Here is a 19,538-nt window from a genome sequence, read left to right as displayed (position 1 = left end):
GACTTTTCAGTTCATTGGTGTAGCCTCCACCTCCTCCCTCAGGCTCTCCTACTCCATGAGACACTCCAGGTCACTGCTGGCATGTTTGAAAGGTGCTCATCTTACAGTCAGATGCTGTTAACCTGTAGCCAGCCTGGATACAGCCCAGACTCCCCAGGGACCTTGCAGCCTGGGATCAAAGGCTGGGACCAGATTATGCAACTGGTGGGGGATGGGCAGTAGAGCATGCAGGTACCAGAGAGTCAGGACGAAGGCCATACAAGGGCTGCCTGGGAGGTGCCACCTGCCCTGCAGACCAGATGCCCACCCCTCTCCCCCCACCCCCACCCAGCAGCCCTCTTGGTTCAGGATGGGTGTGAAGACCCTGGCCTCAGCAGCTCCCAAGAAAGAGGCCCCAACATAGGAGAAACAGCGATGGGTCAGAGCCGGTAGTCCCGGAACACAAACACCAATATATTTTATGTGCACGATGTGAAAAGGAAGAGACAAAGAGATCAAACGGAGACAAAGCAGGCAATGGGCGCACAAATCAGTCGCGTGTCCTTCTGAAAAGCTGCCGCCATGGGAGACAGTCCCTCCCACTTGAAAGGCCTTTTGACAGAGCTGGGACCTGCAGCTCCTCCAGGTCTGGGGTGGCCTGGGGGGGTGAAGGGTACCCGCCCTGCTGTATTGGAGCCAGGTTTCTCTCCTTTCTGCACCCCCTGCACTGATGTCTGCACAGCCCAGAGCGTCCTAAATACAGGTTCTTGTGAACTGACTCACTCAGTGCTGTCTCCCCAGGAAACCCATGCAGAGTGAGGGACCAAGACAAAAGGACTTCACGGGCACTCCCTAGGTATTATTGCTGTAAATAAGCATAGGCCATTAGGACTCACTGGCATCGGAAGGGACGGGCACAAGGGATGACTAGCAGACTCAGAAGCGGTTCAACCATGCAGGGCAGCACATGGCGATCTCTAACTCAGAAAGGAGACCAGTTCAGCAAGAAAGGCCCACCGAGACCAGGTGGTCATAAACAGGGAACAGACTCTCCCTGCAGCACTCCCAGGGCTCGGCAGGGCTGGGTTCCTCCAAACATTAAGTGTTGGGCACTAAGGGATCAGGGCCCTGAAGATACCTCCAAAAGCAGGATTGAAGTTTGGGCTACCCCTAGAAAGCTGTGAGCCTACAGCAGGTCATTGCCTCCCCTAGCTGGGGCTCTGTGCCTATGAGGGGCAATAGGAGCTCTGAGATACCTGGGCAGAGCAGAAACACGAATATTCGGAACCGGCCAGGTGCACATTTTCTCTGGGGCCTCCTAGACTTGGGAGTTTATTGGGTCCAGAGAAAAGGTGATGCCAAGGCATGCCCACAGGGCAGCCTCCAGGCATCAGGCTGCAACTTGGTGGGCCGGGCAGGCCAGACTCTGGCTGAGAATTAGCGGGGTCTTCTGCTGGAGACTTCAACAAGCTGACCACCAGATTCAGCCATGGAAGGGGACAGCAAAAGTGGGGGTGTGATCTAGGGCCCGATGGGGAGCCTGGAAGGTGCGGCTGTCCAGGAGACTGAGAGAACATGAATTGGAGGAAAGAACAAGGAACAATTAATTACCTGGAGAGAAGAGGGAAGCCAGGCAATATTCTCCCCCTGGACTCTTCCACCCATAGATGGAAAGCCGTCTACCTCCACTGGAAACCTGAATTTTGGGAAGCCCCAAAACCCTAGAATTCGGGCCACAATAAAATCAATGGCTGGGCTGGCCTCGGGAGAACGCAGTTCGACCCTGGATTTGGAGGACCCTGCTCAGGACTCAGGTGGAAAAAGCCTTTCATCCTGTCCTGGACAGACACAGGAAACAACCCTGCTGTGCTCCATCCCTGCCCGCCCCCAGACCAGCCATAGTCTGTGCCCTGCTTGGTGCTGTCTGCACAGTCTCGATGGAACAGCACAGCAAGAAAGAGGAGATTCTCTCCCCAAGTGGTGTTATCACCTTTGAGTGATCTATGAAAAGGAGTGGCTAATTGCTACCTATGAGCCCTAGTGTGGTCAAGAAGGGGGTAGGCGGTGTTCCGATGGACTCCTCCCTGAAGGGAGTGAGGGCAGAGTCAGGAGCAGGCTGGAGTGAGGATTTCACCTGTCCACTGCCAGCAATGGACCTATCACAGGGGAAAGGGGACAACCAGGATAACAGTGCCCATGGGCACGGCAGAGTTAATACTGTTTAAGGTGCAAGTTCAAAGGTCAGTCTTGCTGGGAAGGATGGGGGAGGGGCGACCCTGAGGAGGTTTTGCTGCAAGGCTGGAGTGATGGCAGAACCAGAACTGGCCGCTTCCCACTAAGGATGCTCCAGTGACCTTCCCAAAACTGAAGGCCTCATCTTTCTCTCTCTCACTCATTCTCCACGGTTCTCCAACACCGGATAGTGCTCTTCCATCCCCCCAGAAAGCCACTCTGCCCCTGGCTGGCTTGAAAATAAACCAGGCAGATGCTTTACACCCGCCCACACCCCTCAGAACCCACTTGTCTCTAGGTCTCCATTGTGAATCTGTGGGGCCCGCTTCAGCCTGACTGCACTGGGGGGTATCACTCATTTGGGGGGGATCTCTGTGGGGAGAGTGTGGAGAGGAGCACCAGGGCACTGCCACACCCCCACAGGGAGGTGAATCTGCAGAACTTCCCAGGCATCAGGCCAGCAAACTGGCAGGAAAGCTGCAGGGAGAGGCAGGGTCTGCCTCAGGGTTCTATCTCTGGCAACTGCTATGTTGGCTAGGGAGTTGGGGGTGAGGGCCCGGGGTGGGGGGTGAGGGGGGGGCGGTGATTGACATGGATAAAGGGGCTGCTAGTGGTAAAGGCCTTGAAAATAAGAGAGAAAAAAGGGGAACACCACTGAACACATAGAGATTGAAACCTCCAAAAGCCCAAGGTTGGTGGGAATCCAGCACCAGGGGGCCCCCAGAAGGCCAAGGGAGCAGCGAGGGGCCCTGGGGGAGGGGAGCGGAGCCAAGGGAAGGCCTCCAGCCCTTGCAGACCACACTGCAGCCAAGCAGCTCCCCCCAATGCCCGGTCTCTCCTTAGGCTGCTGCTCAGCAGGCCCCTGGGGAGGTATTGGTTGCAAGCAAGCACCTGAATATTGCCTAATGGAGCCAGCCAAAGCCCAAATAAACCAGGTAAGAGGGAAGGAGGCGGCCGCCGCAGCAGCCCAAAACCTCCTCAAGGACTTGCCTCCCACCTTCTGCCCCATGCTCAGGTCTCCTGGCCAGGACAGGGCCTGCTGCTTCCAAAGTCACCCAGTAGTCCAGTCGCTGCTTAGCCGCTGGCCTGGCGCCACCGGCCTCTCAGCTGGGTAGAGACCCGTGGCCCTTCCCTAAGTCCCTCCGCTGCCTCACGCGCCCTGCCCCCAGACCTGACCACAGCCCCATGCCCACCCACTGCCGGGGTAGGGCGGCTGCGTGTGGCCTACAGGACTGAGGCCCGGCCGGGGCAGGTTTTGTGCTGTACAGAAGGGGGAACTCCACCAGCTTGGTACCTCTGTCCACAGGGTCCGTGAGAGAACCCTGGGCCCCACCCACAGGCCCCCCCACCCACCCCGGGTCAGTCAGTCTTGACGTGGCCGTTGGCCAGCGCCAGGGGCCCGCCGGGCTCCTCTGGCTCCGCGTCCTTGTCAAAGCGGAGGCGGAGGGTGTTGCGGATGATGAACTGCTCCATGATGAGCGCCCCGCAGAACCAGGGCACTGCGTACTCCAGGGTGATGAGCCCCATGAAGTCGAAGTCGAACTGGGAGTAGTCCCAGGGGCAGGCGTTGAACTGGCGCAGGATGAAGCCGGTGGTGAACTCCCACAGGTAGGTCCAGAGCGTATAGATGAGGCAGCGCACCAGCAGCGGGCAGCGGCCCCGCAAACGCAGGTACATGCGCTCCACAATGAGGATGGACGTGCCGTAGATGAAGAGCGCCCAGACGCTCGTGACCCCGGGGAATTTCCAGTTGAAGTTCACCACGAACTCCCAGGCCGCGGTGAACATCACCTCACAGAAGTAGCCGTGGATGGCGTACAGGTACCAGCGGGACAGCGCCGTGAGGGGTTCAGCAGAAGCCATGGTGCCGGCGGGGACGCTGGGGGCACAAGGAAGACTGGTGAGGGGTGCGGGCCGTGGGGGCGGGCTCCTGCTGCCCCCCCACCCCCAGCCCAAGGTTCTGCTGTGCCCAGGCTGAAGGGTGGTTCCACTCTAGCGCTCCCTTTGTCTCCTTATTCCGTGCTCACTACTTTATGCCATGTTCCTTACCTGAGGGAGAGAGGGGACATGAGAAAGAAAAAGAACAGCCCATCCTTCCTCTGAGCAACTCTACCCAAATGCTACTTGAAGGAGGTGTTTCCTACACAACCTACAGTAACTTTTCTGGATTGTCTGAGGTTGATGAAAGAGTTGGCTGTTCCCACCCACCAGTCACCCCCACTAGCTCAACCACTAGCTGAGTTCTCGCCAGGCCCATCCAGCAGAGTCCCCTTCTCCAACAATGCCCCATCACTCATATTTCAGAGACAACCTATGGTGAAAGTTACCACTTGACCATTTCAAAATGCCATTCAGGGCCCTCCTTGGTGGCACAGCAGGTTAAAGCACAGCACTGAGAAGCTAAAGCCATTTCAGCATGAGTTTGATCCCTGCCTGCCCTGGAGGAGATCCACATGGCGTGGCAGACCTCTCCTGACCCGCCCGCTGCTCCCCTCAGCAATGTACTTCGTCGATTTGCCTGTTCTGCTCCCCACTCTGTCTCTGGTGAAGCCTCTCACCGTCCCTGAGCCTCTGGCCTGTACCCCAGTTCTGTATGCACAAATAAATACATCTTAAAAAAAAAATTACCGTTCAGTAGCACTCAGTAATCCACATTGCTGTGCAGCTAGAACTTGCTCATCTTCCGGCACCAAAACACCAGACCCATTAAATGCTCCCTCCTCATTCCCTCCTCTTTCCCATCAGCAAGTGGTAACCAGCCCTTCTACTTCTGTCTGTGACTCTGACAACTCTGGGTAACTTGCTTAAGTGGAACAAACAACTGTCCTTTTGTGACTGCCTTATTTCACTTTGCAAATGTCCTCAAAGTTCACCCACAGCGTAGCATGTGTCAGAACTTCCTTCACTCTTTAAAACGGAACCATATTCCACTGCAATCGATTTCCCTAGGCATACAGCATTTTGTTTATCCATTCATCCAGACACAGTGGCTTCCACTTTCTGACTATTATGAATACTGTTGCTATGAGCACAGGTGTACAACTATTTATTCAAGTCCCTGCTTTCAAATCTTTGGGGCATTTTCTCAAAATTGGAATTGCTGGGTCATATGGTAGTTCTCTTTTTATTTTTTGAGGAATGGCCTTGTTGTTTTGAACAGCATGTTCCACTGCAAATCTTGTCCCATTTCACTTTCCCATTAGTATCACACCAAGGCCATCCTAGCCAGCACTTGCTATTTTCTGCTCTTTTGATGATGGTCACTCTAATGGGTGTGAAGTGGTAACTCCTTATGGTCACATTGTCTTTAACTGCTACATTAAATGGGGTTTTAATGTTTAGTTTCAATATCAAGAGGAAACCAGTGGCTGACGAAGGACAGTTCTCCATTTGCTTCGTATTCTCTTCCTCTTCTCTGTTTTAAGGCCCACCAGGTTTCAAGGCCCAGAAGACTGACCTGGTGTACAGGCTCTCCACTCTCTGCTTGCCCTCCACCTGGAGGCTGTCTGGGACACAGCTCTGATCCTGTCTCCAGTGCCACCCTGATTACTATTCGGAGATACATCCTCTCTTGGTCCAACTGGCCTGAGTACTCCTTGAAGGCAGTGGTTGTTTTCCAGTCTCTACAGCCATGGCACCCCTAGGAGGGGTGGGTGAATTCAAGGGTTGTGTCAAGAATCAAAGGTCAGGTCAGGCATGGGAATATGAATTACGGTTCTGCCAGTGGCCAGTGGACACCAGGCCTGATATCTCTGTCAATCCCCTCTCCGAGTGGCAGAGGGCATAGAGGTTAAAATGGCATCTTCAATCTGTCTGCCTGTCTGGAAACCCCAAACACATATTCCAGCAAAAGCAGGCCTGGGCACAGTGATACCTACCTTTGTCATTGCCTTGTGGTCTTCTAAGCACCCTCGTTCACATTTTTGCATTTCTTTTACAGTGTAAAGGACAGGTGGTTTTACTCCCATTTTTATAAGACAGGTGGGGTTCAGAGAGGGAAAGTCACTTGCCTCACATCCCAGGGCAGGTGAGTGGAAGAACTGACACTAGAGTCCATATCTCTTGATTTCTACTTCTAATTCAAGATTTCTACTTATTCCACTGTACAGCAGTCAAAATAGATAAATTCATGTTATTTGCAGCAATATGGATGGAGCTGGAAGAGATCATGCTCAGTGAAATAAGCCAGAAGGGAAAAGAACAATAGCAATGGTTTCACTTACAGGATGAATACAGAGGAACCGAACAAGGTCAGAAAAAAAGACAAAGCTTGCAGGCAAAGTAAAGATCTGAGGTCTATAGCGGGGAGGGGCAGAGGGAGGGGAAAGAGTCAAAACAGGAGTGGAAAAAGCACAAGGAACTATGGTGATGGCACGTGGGCTGATGTAGTGGTGGAGGGTTTATGGGGATGGCACCTGAAGGGAGAAATTAAGTATTAAAGCACAGTGATCCACAGCCACTGCAGCACGAGTTCGATTCCTGGCCAGGGAGCTGACCCACATGGCGCAGCAGACCTCTCCTGGCCCGCCCGCTGCTCCCCTCAGCAGTGTACTTCGTTGATCTGCCTGTTCTGCTCCCCACTCTGTCTCTGGTGAAGCCTCTCACCCCCTGCACATCTGACTTGTACTCCAGTTCTTGTATGCATAAATGAATAAAGCATCAAAACAATGAACAATGAAAATTTAAAACAAAGTTTAATGTAAAAAATAACAGTTATCCTACTGTGTCCCACAGCCCATCTCCCAGACATGTGTGCTTAATATTACTCCCCTACTCAGAAATAGTCCAAGGCTCCCCATTTCCTTATGAAACACTACAGCACCCCTGCTGGTATTCAAGTCCTGCCTCCCTTTTCAGCCTGTTCTCACAGTCAGAGCGCCCTGTCTTTGCAGACTCTCTCTATTCCATTTCTTGAGCTTCTTCCCTCCCACCTCCACAAGTTCAAACCCAGCTTACAGGTTACTTTCCGAACAAAATCTTTGTCATCCTCCCACCACAGACCCTCTCTATCTCTTCTGAGTACACACAGCACTCCTTCTGTCTCTCCTGTGTACAGATGATGTTCTGTTTCATTATGTTGGTAACTCTCTGTCCCCAGCCAGACCTTTGTCCTGTGCTTTACACAGAGCTAACCCACTCCACTTAAATGACCCAGGGGCACTTCAAACTCCTTTCCTAAATCAAACTCATTATCTTTTCCCAAAAATTTGTTGTCCTCCTATGACCCCATCCTGATTTGTGGTACCTATATGCAACCAGAGAGCAGTCAGAGGCCCAGTGGCGTTCAAGCTCTCCCTGCTGCACCCCCAACCTAACATAAGCTCCCCAGAGTGAGAACCTTGTCTGGGTCAGCACTGAATTCCCGGTATCTACAAGAGGACCCAGGACCCCAGAAGCACTCATTACTAGAACGAAGACATTTTTTTAATTAATTAGTGATTGTGATATAACAAATCATACCAAACTCAGAAAGCTGTTCAACTCCCATTTGTTATGACAGCTCGTGTGTCTGTAGAGGCTGTGCTTGATCACGAGATATGGCCATATGATCACGCCATATGGGTTCTCCGTCCTCTGCTTAGCTCTGTGCCACTGGCCAGTGCTCCTGGCGAGGACAGAGATGCAGAAGCATGCCAGCCCAGCTGTGGGGACACTTTCAGGACTCTGGGTAAGTCACCCACTAGCATCTGACTAACCAAGCCAAGCCATAGAGCAAGCCAGCATGCCATTAACTCCTGTCCTTTCTACTCTTCAATCTCTTGAAAGCCCATTTCCTCCTTCTCATCCTCTTTCTGACTGTGGCTGCTCTGGCTCGAGACTTCCCAATCTCTCATCAGGATGACTCCAGTTATCTCCCTGCCTTGCCTTGCTCCTTTCCAAATGATGAGTGAACTCCCAGGTTCATAGGCACAAAAGAATGTGTAGAAAAGGCAATCTTTCTAAAAAGCAATCCCAAATTGATTGTTTAGTGACATCCTACTTAATGACCATTAGTGGATGGCCTTAGAAGTGAGGCCCCAGCCTGTAGGGATGGCTGGCAAAGCCCCTGGTGAGCCCCCTCTGCCCCAGAGCCTGGCCTCAGAAGTTTGCATTGCAGTTTTCCTGCCTGGGCTAACTACAGATCTGAGGCATACAGTAGGGCCTTGACCTAATGACCCCCCAGCACCCCCAATGGGAAGACTTTCGTGCACACCTCCAGCTTGTGGAGGCCCCGTCAGCATCCAGGTCACTTCTGTTGATGAGAACACGCAGCTTTGTCAATCTAAGGCCAGCCCTATTCACCACGAGACGAATGCTTGTCTACTACAGTGTGAAAAGGGAAAAATTAATATTCAAAACTGAATATTAACGATGTTGATTTTTGCAAAGGCAAAAATAATATAACCACTTTCCTCTCTGGATGATGACATCATGTGTGACTTTTATTTCCTTCTTTTTGCTTTTCTGTGTAGCCTAAAATTTTTTCTAGCAAGTGTGTATAATTTTTTTTAAAGATTTATGCATACAAGAACTGAGGTACAGGCCACAGGTGTGAGGGTGAGAGGATTCACCAGAGACAGAGTAGGGAGCAGAACAGGCAGATGGACTGAAATACAGGAGCAGTGGGCAAGTCAGGAGAGGTCTGCTGCGCCATGTGGGTCAGCTCCCTGGCCAGGAATCAAACTCATGCTGCAGCGATTGCTAATAGCTTCATAGTGTTTCACTTTAACCCGTTACACCACTAGGGAGGGCCCCGTATGTATAATTTTTATAAAAATAAAATTTTACCCTATAAATGTCTGTTGGGGCCCTCCCTGGTGGTGTAGCGGGTTAAAGCACAGCACTAAGAAGCTAAAGCCACTTCAGCATGATTCAATTCCCACCCATCCCAGAGGTGACCCACATGGCTTGGCACACCTCTCCCAGCCCACCCGCTGCTCCCCTCAGCTGTTATTTCATTGATTTGCATGTTCTGCTCCCCACTCTGTCTCTGGTGAATCCTCTCACCACCTCTGCACCTCTGGCCTGTACCCCAACTCTGTATACATAAATAAATCTTAAAAAAAAAATGCCTGTTGAACAGATATCCATTCATTCATTATCTTTGCAACTTGAATATAGATGGTGTTAAATAAATTTGCCAAACAAATGAACCTGAGAAGCCTGAAGTCATGTAAAATTAATGTAGTTCTTCCTGCCAGAGCCATCCCAAACAACAAACTAGACCCTCCTTCTGCTTGGATGGGGACACTATCTCCTAGCTGCCCGTTTGCATCCTGGCTCATCATCCCCACCTGACAGCATGTGACCTGCCCTGTCTGTGCTTCAGCTTCCTCATAGATAAAGTGAGAATAATGAGAGTAACTATGTCGGAGGGTTATTGTGAGGGTGGATGAGCTAACAGATAAACACTAAAATGCAAAATGTAAAAATACACAAGTGTGCAAGAGCTGTTATCTCTGGCACAGACCAGGCTCCTCTAGGGCTGACGCCACCTCCAACCCCAGGCAGGGTCCTCCTGACCATCCTTGGAGGCTGCCGGAGTCTTCCCTGCCAAGCAGGTCTCCGCCCAGAGCACAACCCATAGCCAGGAAACCCTGAAATAGCAATAACCTCACCTACAGCCCAGAGAACAAAAATTCAGCTGAGGAACTGCAAGGTGAACTCCAGCTTCCATGCAGCTGAAGGAAGCTCAGTGAAGGAAGTGGTCTCACCCAGTGCTCTGAGGGCCAGCCTGGAAAAGAAGGGTGGGATAAAGAAATCTGGCTTCCAGAAAGAAAAGAAAAATACCAGATGGCTTCACTCATAGCAGGAGCATAAAGGACCAGGGGGCGGGGCATGAGGGGGAGAATAATAATTACAAACAACTATATAGCAGAGACATTTTACGGTGGCGGAGTGGGGAATGGAGTCAAAAATGAGGGGGTGCGGGGGCAGAGTGCATGGGACTATGGAGATGGCATACGGGTGACTTGGTGATGGGAAGCCCACGGGAATTACACCTGACATGGAAAGAGGCACAAATGATGTAAAAATAAACTATTATAATAATTTTTAAAAATATATCTGGCTTCCTGGCACAGCTTCCCGTGCACCTGGGCCAAGACAGGGGAGAAGACAGAGGGATGGTGCCGCCAGCTGGGCAGCTCACCTTGGTGTAGGAGATGCTGCGATTACGCTTGGGTGGATTTTCCCCAGCCCACAGGAGCCCCCACTTACCCTTTGAGCTGGGCCAGGCTCCCCACTTCTGCTGTGCAGGACAGTCCCCAGTCCCCAGATCCCTGTCCTGGCCTCCCTGGCCTGGAGCCTTTTGCCCCAGACCCTTTCAGTACCTCCTTGCCCTGCCCTGGGCCGGGCCACAGGAAAGCCTGCATCAGAAGACCCGGCAGTTCATCGCTCCTTGGATGCAGGGCTCTTTGTCCTGCTGACGGGACACAACCATCCTGAGGACCGTGACAGAAGATTGGACAGCCCAAGAAGGCAAATCCAGGGTGGAGTAAATCCAGGCGGGCGTGGGTAAGACTGCAAGAAGGTTGGAGAGCAGTGGTGGTTTCACAAGCAGGATACGGGGCACAACACTCGAGTAAAGAGCTCTCACACGTGTGGATGAAAGCCCTGGGGTGTCCGCCAAGAGCCAGTACTCAAGGTGACTTGCCAGGGGAGGGCACTGTCCTCCAAAAGGACAGGTGACTAGGAGGGGAGGGCTACCTTTCAGAGTCCTGGTCCCTGGGAGTAGCTCACCAATGAAGCTAGTCCCCTGGGAGACCAGGGCAGAGGGGTAAAGGGAACACCACAAGAGGCTTAAGACACACTAGAGGCAAAACCAGATGGAACCATCGTTTTTTGGTTTTGCCAGAAACTCTGATCTCCTCCCAGGATGCTAAGTCATCACCGCACGATAACTAGGAATGTTTGTCCAGAGGAGCACCGTATTTGTAAATCAGGAGTTCCTGCCCATGCAGTTCAGTTGAGCAGGACTTCCTCTTTCACTACATTTATTGCCCACGTTTTATTCCGCAGTCAGGGCACTGTCACTGTAGGTCTATGCTCTAGAGAGATAGATGCGAAGCCCTTCCAGGAAGTTCCGAAGGCAAGACCGCACAGGGACAGGTTGAGAGACGCTGAGTTCTGTCCCCTGGCAGGCTCTGTGCTGGAGGTGAGTGGCGGCAATGAGAGTGGGCAGCTGCTCTTACATCTGGGCACAAGATGCAAGGTCTGACAGGCCCAGAGCTTCCGTGTGGTTATCAAGTTAGTGGGGGAAGAAACGTTGGGCTTGACTCAGGGCCAGAAGGGAAGCAAGTGAGGGAAACCCCTGTGGTCACTGGTTGACTCAGTTGCTATAGAGTCCTCCCTGTCTTGCCATGGGCAGTCCCCCAGAAAAACTCCCTGGGATCAGTTGATAGGGTGCTCCCTCCACCTCCCAAGTCAAATAGTAGTAACCAGGCACTGTTATGAGCAGCACTTTGCTTACATTCTCTATGATCATCCTCAGGCCTATTTTACAGGTGAGGAAATGGAGACAGAGAAAGGGGAAGTAACTAGATTAGTTCTTAAAGCTATGAACAGCAGAGCTGGGATTCCAACCTACCCAGCAAGTCTGGCTCTAGACGCCTCACTCCCAGTAAGCACACTGGGCTACCTCTTAAAGATTTTCTGCGGACACTGCCCTTTTCTGGGGTTCTGCTTCTGGAAGGCTGGAGTGTTTATGAAGAGGTTACCGGAAGCGAGAAGGACATGAGGTTCTGGGTGGATCTTCAGTGAAGCTCAGAGCTGGGTGTCAGATGCACTGAAGACTCTCAGCTTCTTTGGGAGACCACCTTCTGTTCCGGAACCACGTTCTGGCAGGATCCACATGACAGCCTCCTGTGGTCCATTTGACAGCCACCCCACAGGGCCTCAAGTCCTGGGCCATTCAAAGACCTCTCATGAGAACACTCACTACCAGAGCCTCCCTGACTGCCAGCCAGCCAGGGCTGCTGGGACTCTGACGCCCTGCTGTGGAAATGCCAGCCAAGAGCAGTGACAGCGAACAGGCTGCCCAGAGAGGCCTGGAGCATTAACAGTCAGTGTTAGGAGCAGCCATCCCACACAAGGTGGCAAGCAGGGGCATTTCTAAGGCCTTGGAGGCTAAACAAATCCCAGCTAGCAGGTGCAGTGGGGGCAGGTGAGATTGGGAAAGAGATTCATCCCTGCACATAGGTTCCCTGGGGCTCAGGCAGCAAAGGACACTGTGCAGGTGGGGGGGGGGGGGGGGGCGGCTGCAGGCTCGGCCTCCCGGACATTGCCGGGAAGGCTATTCTCAGACCTCACCTGGCCACCTCCCTGTCAGTGTCAGGTCTCAGCTCTTCCCTCAGGGGACTTCTCTGGGCTCCAATCTAAAATAGCCTTTCCCTCACACACAGCACCCCATTTTATTTTTCTCACAGCACTTTTACTTTCTGATATTTTGCTCCATGGGGTAAGTAGTGCCTGGAACAGTGCCTGACAATAAGGCCCATGAATATGTTGGAAAGAATGAACGCGTGAGCCTAACCAGGTACAGGCACTGTTGAAACAGCGCTAACACTATGAGACAGGTATAAACAGGTCTCCCGCTCAGCCTGTCTCCTCGCTTCTTTCTTGAAAAAGAGAATCTTTAAAAAATTTTTAATTCTAGCACTTCAAACTACCTTTATGCTTTTTTCCTGATTACAAAAGCAACATGTACTCACAAGTGATATTTTAAAAATACCTCAAAAATGACTTAGAATGCAAATGCCTTCCATCAAATACGCCACGTTTTAGATAAAGTCATTATCGATGGTGTATTGTGTATTCATTCAGATTAAATTTAGTTTTAAAAAATAATCTCTGCATCCTAGAAAGATAAGGCATTTACAGTACCTCTGTCATTCCCTTTGCAATCTTTTCTCCTGTATTTATTTTACAAATTATTATGATGCACTTACTCTGTAAACTGACACTTCTACAGAGAGACAATAATTTTTTTTAACTTGTGATCTCGTCTATTATTATAATGGCTGCCTAATATTTCACCAGGTGGGAAACTATAATTTACTTAACCCAGATGTTCATCAAAAAGAGAAAAACAGCGTCTCCTTTCCACTATTCCAATAATACCAAAGAAACATATTTTTTATGCCTGTAACTAAAGAATCCAGCCCTTTCCGTTGGGACTGTTTCCTGATGGAAGATTTCTTTTCTTTTCTTTATTATGAGCAAATTAGTTTATTTTTATTATTATTATTATATTAGTTTATTTTTTACATATTTTTGTGCATTTCAGAAGCGGGGCCACTGGATAGAGGGCAAATTATTAGTATTATGAGCAAATTAGTTTATTTTTATTATTATTATTATATTAGTTTATTTTTACATATTTTTGTGCATTTTCAGAAGCGGGACACTGGATAGAGGGCAGGACAGTTTCCAGGCTGGTGATGTGGATTACTCTGGGAAGGCTGCATCTGAGGGGAGAGTCCTCTTCTCTGAATCACCACCTTCCCTCAGCGGTGGGGCCATTTCTCCACCCCCACCCCACTCCCACACTCCAGGCTTGCTTACCTCACCCCAGATGCAAATCAACTCAAGACCACACTTCCTGAAAGATCCTCCAACAAACTAACTTTGCCCAGACTACAAGAAAAATAGATTCCAGCCTGAGTTTTCAACTTCCAACTAGCCACGGAATCAAGCTCTCTCTAAAGCTGAGCAATACCTGGTTCCACCGTGGACCAGCCCGGCCACTCTGGAAAGCTTGTCTGCTTGCCACACAGAAGCCCCAGTGCTCACTGCCCCACCTTCCAGAGGAGATCTGGGCCCACAGGTCCCTGACCCCACCACCGGTCTGCCTGTCCTGTGCGGACAGAGCAGTCTCCAGACCAGACTGGCCTCTTGGGCTTGGGAAAGCAGCCAATGGTCATTTTTCAAAAGTATCATCAAGGAAAAGGCAGAGGCTGAGGCTAGGCGGACCCCACAGCCAGGGTTTCCTCGGTCACACTGAGGACATACCGCTGAAATGTGCTAACAGCAGCAGAAGACTTGCTTCTCCTGCCCACCTGGTAGTCACTTTATGACCGTGAGGGCGCCACAGATCCCTCACCACTCAGTGCCCAAGGCCCCGTGAGCCGCCTGGACTGATGCCGGACTCCAGACGAGGTACAGTTCCCATTGTGCAGACATACAGCCCAGGGCCCACAGCTCCCACTGGCTGACAGCTAGAAAGAGTCTGGGACGTCGCCCTCACCTGGAGGCCTCACGTCAGTCATAGATGGAGGTCTGGCCAGGACTGTAGAGGCCATGTGGCTGTCAGGTGCCAGACGACATGGCACTGCTGGACGTTCCCTTCCCAGCCTCAGTCTGCCACCCTGTGATCAGCCCTGGGATGGGAAGCAGGCTCCAAGCTTGCTGGTGAGTCAGGCAGGGCCAGCGACCCCCCGGGAACCGGCAGCGTACTCACTTCTCACACCCTGAAGTGCAAGGCTCAGGACGCACATGAGGATCACTGCCTCCACACACCCCTGGCTCCCCTCTGTCCTGCTGCCTGGCTGGGCCTCCGTGCCATTCTCAGCAGTGTGGGCAAGGATCTGCCCCAGGGCTCAGTTGATCCTCGACGAGTGAGAAGGCGGCTTCCATGTGTCCCTAAAAATAAAAGAGGAGGTGTTCATTAGTTAAACTGCCCCCGGCTCCGAGACACCCCGCCAGCTGGAGAGGCAGACTCAAGCGAGCACGCCAGGGGCGCAAGCTCGGAGCTCAGCACCAGACACGCAGCCTGCCCTGGCCACTGGACGTCTCTCCCAGAACCTGCCGCCTCCCCTCTGCCATCCTGTCAGCTCAGGTCTGCTTAGTCCAGCTCTGAGACGCTCCCAGGCAGCTCATGAGTGGGGCTGGGACCGTGTGTGACGGTGTGCATACTTGTAAACCTGAGAGGGGATATAATTATAGAATTCAGCTCCATTCTCATTTAGCTTCAAATTACACTCTCACCTTCAACCAGTAGAGGGTACATCTGTTCTCAAGGGCATCGAGAACCTCATGGAAGGCCAACAATGTAGGGCATTTGCTTAGCATTTGGGGAGTCAGACACAACGACACAAGGAAAAACAAGCAGCCAACGAACTATGGGTTAAAACATTCTACCCACGGTTCAGCCACCCTAATATTCATTTTATTACTGTATCATCAAGAGTGTCGAAGCCCTTCCTCTTAGACCCATCACAGACCCAAGCTGATATAAATATCTTTAAAATGTCCTTTGCTGTCGTATATACTTTCAAGATTCCCCCTACAACCTGACCATTAGATGGGGAGTCCACATTTTTTGTTTTGATAGGAAGGGCCGAGGCGCTCCTGAACACCCTGTGGCTATAGCACCAGACAAGTCCAGGGTCAGTACTCTGCTCCAGCATGGCCCTGTGGAAGGAAGCTGGGGAGGCCTGTGGGTGGGGTGGGAGCTGGCACCATCCCCCCCCCAGATGCCCGAGCGCAAGCATGTGGGCCACAGAGGCACCACCTTCTGTGACGCCCACCTCCCCCAGCACCCCACACCCCACACCCCATGCCCCTCACACCACCCCTGCCTCCACCCATCCCGAGCAGGATGAAGCCCCTTTGCTGGTGTAAGGTGACAACCAGTGAGGCAGCAGGGGAGCCAAGATGTATAAGGGCAGGGTCTAGGGATCTAAAATTCATGTGGGCACACGTGCTTGTAGGGGGAGGGGGAGGCTCAGCACCCCCGGTCTGCCCTCAGAGGAGGAAGGTCAGAGGCTGTGAAGTGCTCCATCTTGCCTCTGCCCTCCCAGCACGTCCCCAAGCCGAGCCTGCAGCCCTGCAAGCCAGCCCCATGCCCCATCCTCCCGCTTCCCCCAGCCTGCCTGGTGGTGGGCAGCGGTCATCCTGGCACATACCTCTCACCTCCAGAAAAAGGGCTTCAGGAGGCATCTGACACCATCTTGTTTTGCACCCCCAGCTCCACCTTGACCCTGAGTTCAACCCCACCCACAGACACTTCCCCTTCCCTGGGCACTAAGCAGGCTATATCTATAGCACAAATCGAAACCTAAACAGAAACAGAAAAAAAAGCTCCTCCACATCCTGCCAGCTAGGCCTGCAGGGCGCTGCTGTCAGCCCGGGGAGCCCCTTGCCGACTGAGGTGTGAGCCCGGCAGAAGCAGCCCAGCGGGCCCAGGGCCAGCCTCACCCTGGACATGTCCCACTCCCCAGAGAGCTGGCAGAGGCTGGACTGGGAGGTGATGGTACAGCCGGGATCCCACCCTGCCTCCAAGAGCACAGCTTGTCCCCAGCCTCTCCAACGCTCCCTGGTCTCCCAGCAGGTGCCAGGAACAGAGGGCATGAGGCTCCTTTGTGACTGCAGGGCCTGCACTGGTAGTCAGAGCATGGGTGCCTGCAGGGAGCCCAGGGTAGCAGCTAGTGTGTCTGAGGATCAGAACGACATGCTGTCCCCATTTTACCATCTCTCAAGAGTCCCCTAAGAAGTATCCTATAGGGAGGACAGGAATGTATCACACACACATTTAGAGATGAAAACAAGTCTCAGGACATTAAGAGATTTGGCCAAATTCACACATTTGATTCAAACCTAGTTCCCTGGGCTCTGACGTGACCCTTGCCCCAAACAGCACGCCTGCGAACCGCTTCCCAGCTATGTTTCATTCTTAAGGCTGCTTGTCTGCATCCTGCACTCCATGTAACCTACTTAGCCCCATCCGTGAGCCTCTTACTCCAAACACACAGCTAACTTTACCATGCAGCTTTCCCATCAACTCGCCAGTGCTCCTGGAGCTCAAAGAGCAGAGGCCACCTCGGTCCCCAGCCCTGTTCCTGTTCTGCTCTGCTCCCCAGCATGCCTGCTCCCCTCCTCGACACCCTGCGCTCTCCTCACCCCTCCCCAGTCACTCTTTCACTGATGCTCCCCCAGGACTCTGCACATCTTTCTGCTGAAACATGGATTCCCACCCTAAAGTTATGATTCACCTGTTAACCCTCCCTGTGATGAGCATCTTGAGACCACGGAATTTCTGCTGAGTGAGTAGAAAAATAAGGTGGGGAAGGGTCCGGCTACATTCTTGGGTGATTATACTATCCGATGTTATTAACCAAACACAATTTTTAGGCCATCTCACAGAAGGGCTCTCTCCCCAAAAGCATGAAAAACCCTGGTTTACAAAGGGCCAGGGAAGAAAAGTGGGTGCTTGCTGGCCTTTCTCCCACCTCCAAGAGGGTAGGCTTGGGTGCCGGGTCTGGACATCTCCCGCTCCCTGGGCATGTCCACCATCACTGAGGGAGGCCTGGAGCAGGGACACGGTCACCCAGACAGACTGAAAGGCATGGCAGGCCCCTGTGTAGGCAAGGGGCCAGGCCCAGGCTCAGGTCTGAAAACAACAATGCCTATTGTGTTATTTCTACAATGTGCTGCACTCCCAAAGGACAGCTAGTTTTCATGCTCATAGGACTCTTTTTCCCAAAGAGGTTTAACCAGCAGCTGCTGGCAAGAAATTCCTTCTACATCATTCTCTCTCCTCCCTTCTAACTATTTAGGGTAAGTTGGGCTTACAGGATTGAATCTCTGCTTCTCTGACCAGAACCTAAAAACCAATCCACCCTCTCCCACCCACACACCCTCTACCCCACCCCTATCTCTATGGCCAGAGTCCAGGAAGCAGCAGGCAAACATCCTTCTTTTTCTCTCCCAGTCTCCTCTCCCCAAATCTCTCCCATGTCTGGTGTCCACAAGTGAACAAGAAGAAGCCCAAAAGACCCCTGGGGACCCCCTTGGTTACTCAAACTCCCCACTCCACTCCACCCCAGTTCTTCTCACATGACCTAGAACAAATAAATGCTTTTACTGGTCTGTAGTAAGACCAGCCCTGAACACAAGTGGATCTGGCAACTTCCCAAACCAAGGAGTGACCACACTCAGCTACACATGCAATTGAAATTCCAAATCCCCCAGGGGAAAAGCTGCATCTGGTCAGCTCCTCCTGAAGAGCAAGGAAGCCTAACCTGCACAGGAAAGGTGGGTGCAAATGGGAACAGCCTCCCCTTCCACTCCGTACCTCTTGCTCAGGACTTGGAACCCGGGTTTCCTACTGCCAGACATCTTGCCAACCCAGTGTTCTTCTGTCTGACCTGAACTCCACCTTGTTTCGCCACCCTCTTCTCTTTCCTCCCTCCTCCCCTTCTAGCCCAATTTACCTTAAACTCCCCCTCCCCCCGCCCTCTGGGAACACACTGGGACCATCCTGCCCCTCCACCTTAGAGAGCAATTGCTGCCCCTCGCCCCTTCCCTTGTCCCCATCCCACCTCCTGGCACTGGGGAGCTGTTCCTCACTGCCTGAAAGGCTGGACAGCTGCTGGGCTCTGTAATTAGCCGCCTGGCCACCGGCCCAGAGCAGGCATGTGTTACTGTAAAGAGCTGCCTCATCTCCCCGTCATCAATAATCTCCTGTGCAGATCCCATCAGGCGGCAGCTGAGGGGCCCTGAGTCCTGTCACATGAGGCCAGCCAGGATCCTCCTGTCAGCTGGAAAGGTATAGACAAGGGCTTCACAGCCCCAACAACTAAGTGACCCCAGGAATTTATTTATCTGGCTGCTTCTTCTCACTGTCATGTCCTTGGGGTGTCCTGCAGATTACCCCACCCACCTTTGGAACAAACAGAACCCTGCCTCTTTGTTATCTCACCAGAGGAGGCATGAAGAGGCCCAGTGAGTCCTTCAACGGACAGACCTGGCCTGCCTCCAAAGCGTGACACCCAGTGCCCTACTTTTTACAGCTTTCCACAGCCAAGCCACCCCAGAGGTTTCTAAACAACCAGGGGACCCAGGCCAAAGAGTCCTGTGGAGGCTGGTTTATTTATCTGAGGTGTCATATTCCAGTAGTCAACAAATGTTTGCTCACCCCAGGCCAGGCACTAGGTGTGAACAAGACTGTCCCTGCCCTCTTGGAGCTCAAGGGCTGCCGGGGAGACAGACAATAGTTAAATGAGCCAACACTTAACTGTAATTTCTGACACTGCTCACACAGAAAGGGGAAGGACTGGCAGATTGCTGAAAGCAGCCCTGGTGGAAGGCCACTGGTAAACTTCTCATGAGAGGTAGCTCTGGGGCAGAGAGCAACAAGAAGGGAAGGAGCTGTGCTGAGGGCTCTGAGGAAAGCATTCAGGGCAAAGGAGAAAGACCCGAGGGCAGGGCGGAGTAAGCTTGAGAAGTTGCAGGGCCAGAGTAGCTAAGGTTAAGGTAAGTGTGAGACTGGACGTGCCCAGCCCACTCTTTAAAAGTCACCTGGTGATCTGCTTAGTGAAATAAGCCAGAAAGAGAAAGAAAAATAC

At 52.2% G+C, this 19,538-nt stretch overlaps 1 protein-coding gene across 8 annotated transcripts in view; it reads right to left on the bottom strand.

Annotated features, from left to right (window-relative positions):
* Positions 1 to 350: 350 nt before the first annotated feature.
* TMEM229B (transmembrane protein 229B) overlaps positions 351 to 19,538 on the bottom strand; it is a 39,568-nt gene continuing 20,380 nt past the window's right edge. For 3 of the 8 annotated variants that reach the window (XM_012724525.1, XM_012724523.1, XM_012724522.1), the window contains exons 2-4: positions 14,651 to 14,832; positions 9,810 to 9,925; positions 351 to 4,090 (exon numbers count right to left, since the gene is read on the bottom strand). In XM_012724525.1, coding sequence (XP_012579979.1) covers positions 3,571 to 4,090; positions 9,810 to 9,868 — 579 coding nt within the window. In that variant the 5' untranslated portion in view covers positions 9,869 to 9,925; positions 14,651 to 14,832 and the 3' untranslated portion in view covers positions 351 to 3,570. The other 5 variants (XM_012724524.1, XM_012724526.1, XM_012724528.1 and 2 more) reach the window with 5 other exon arrangements.

The sequence above is a fragment of the Condylura cristata genome, unplaced genomic scaffold, assembly GCF_000260355.1.
Source record: "Condylura cristata isolate star-nosed mole 26May11 unplaced genomic scaffold, ConCri1.0 scaffold00013, whole genome shotgun sequence".
In the NCBI taxonomy this organism is placed as follows: Eukaryota; Metazoa; Chordata; class Mammalia; order Eulipotyphla; family Talpidae; genus Condylura; species Condylura cristata.
The sequence above is the reverse complement of the archived record's forward strand: the minus strand, read 5'-3'. Positions and strand labels throughout refer to the sequence as shown.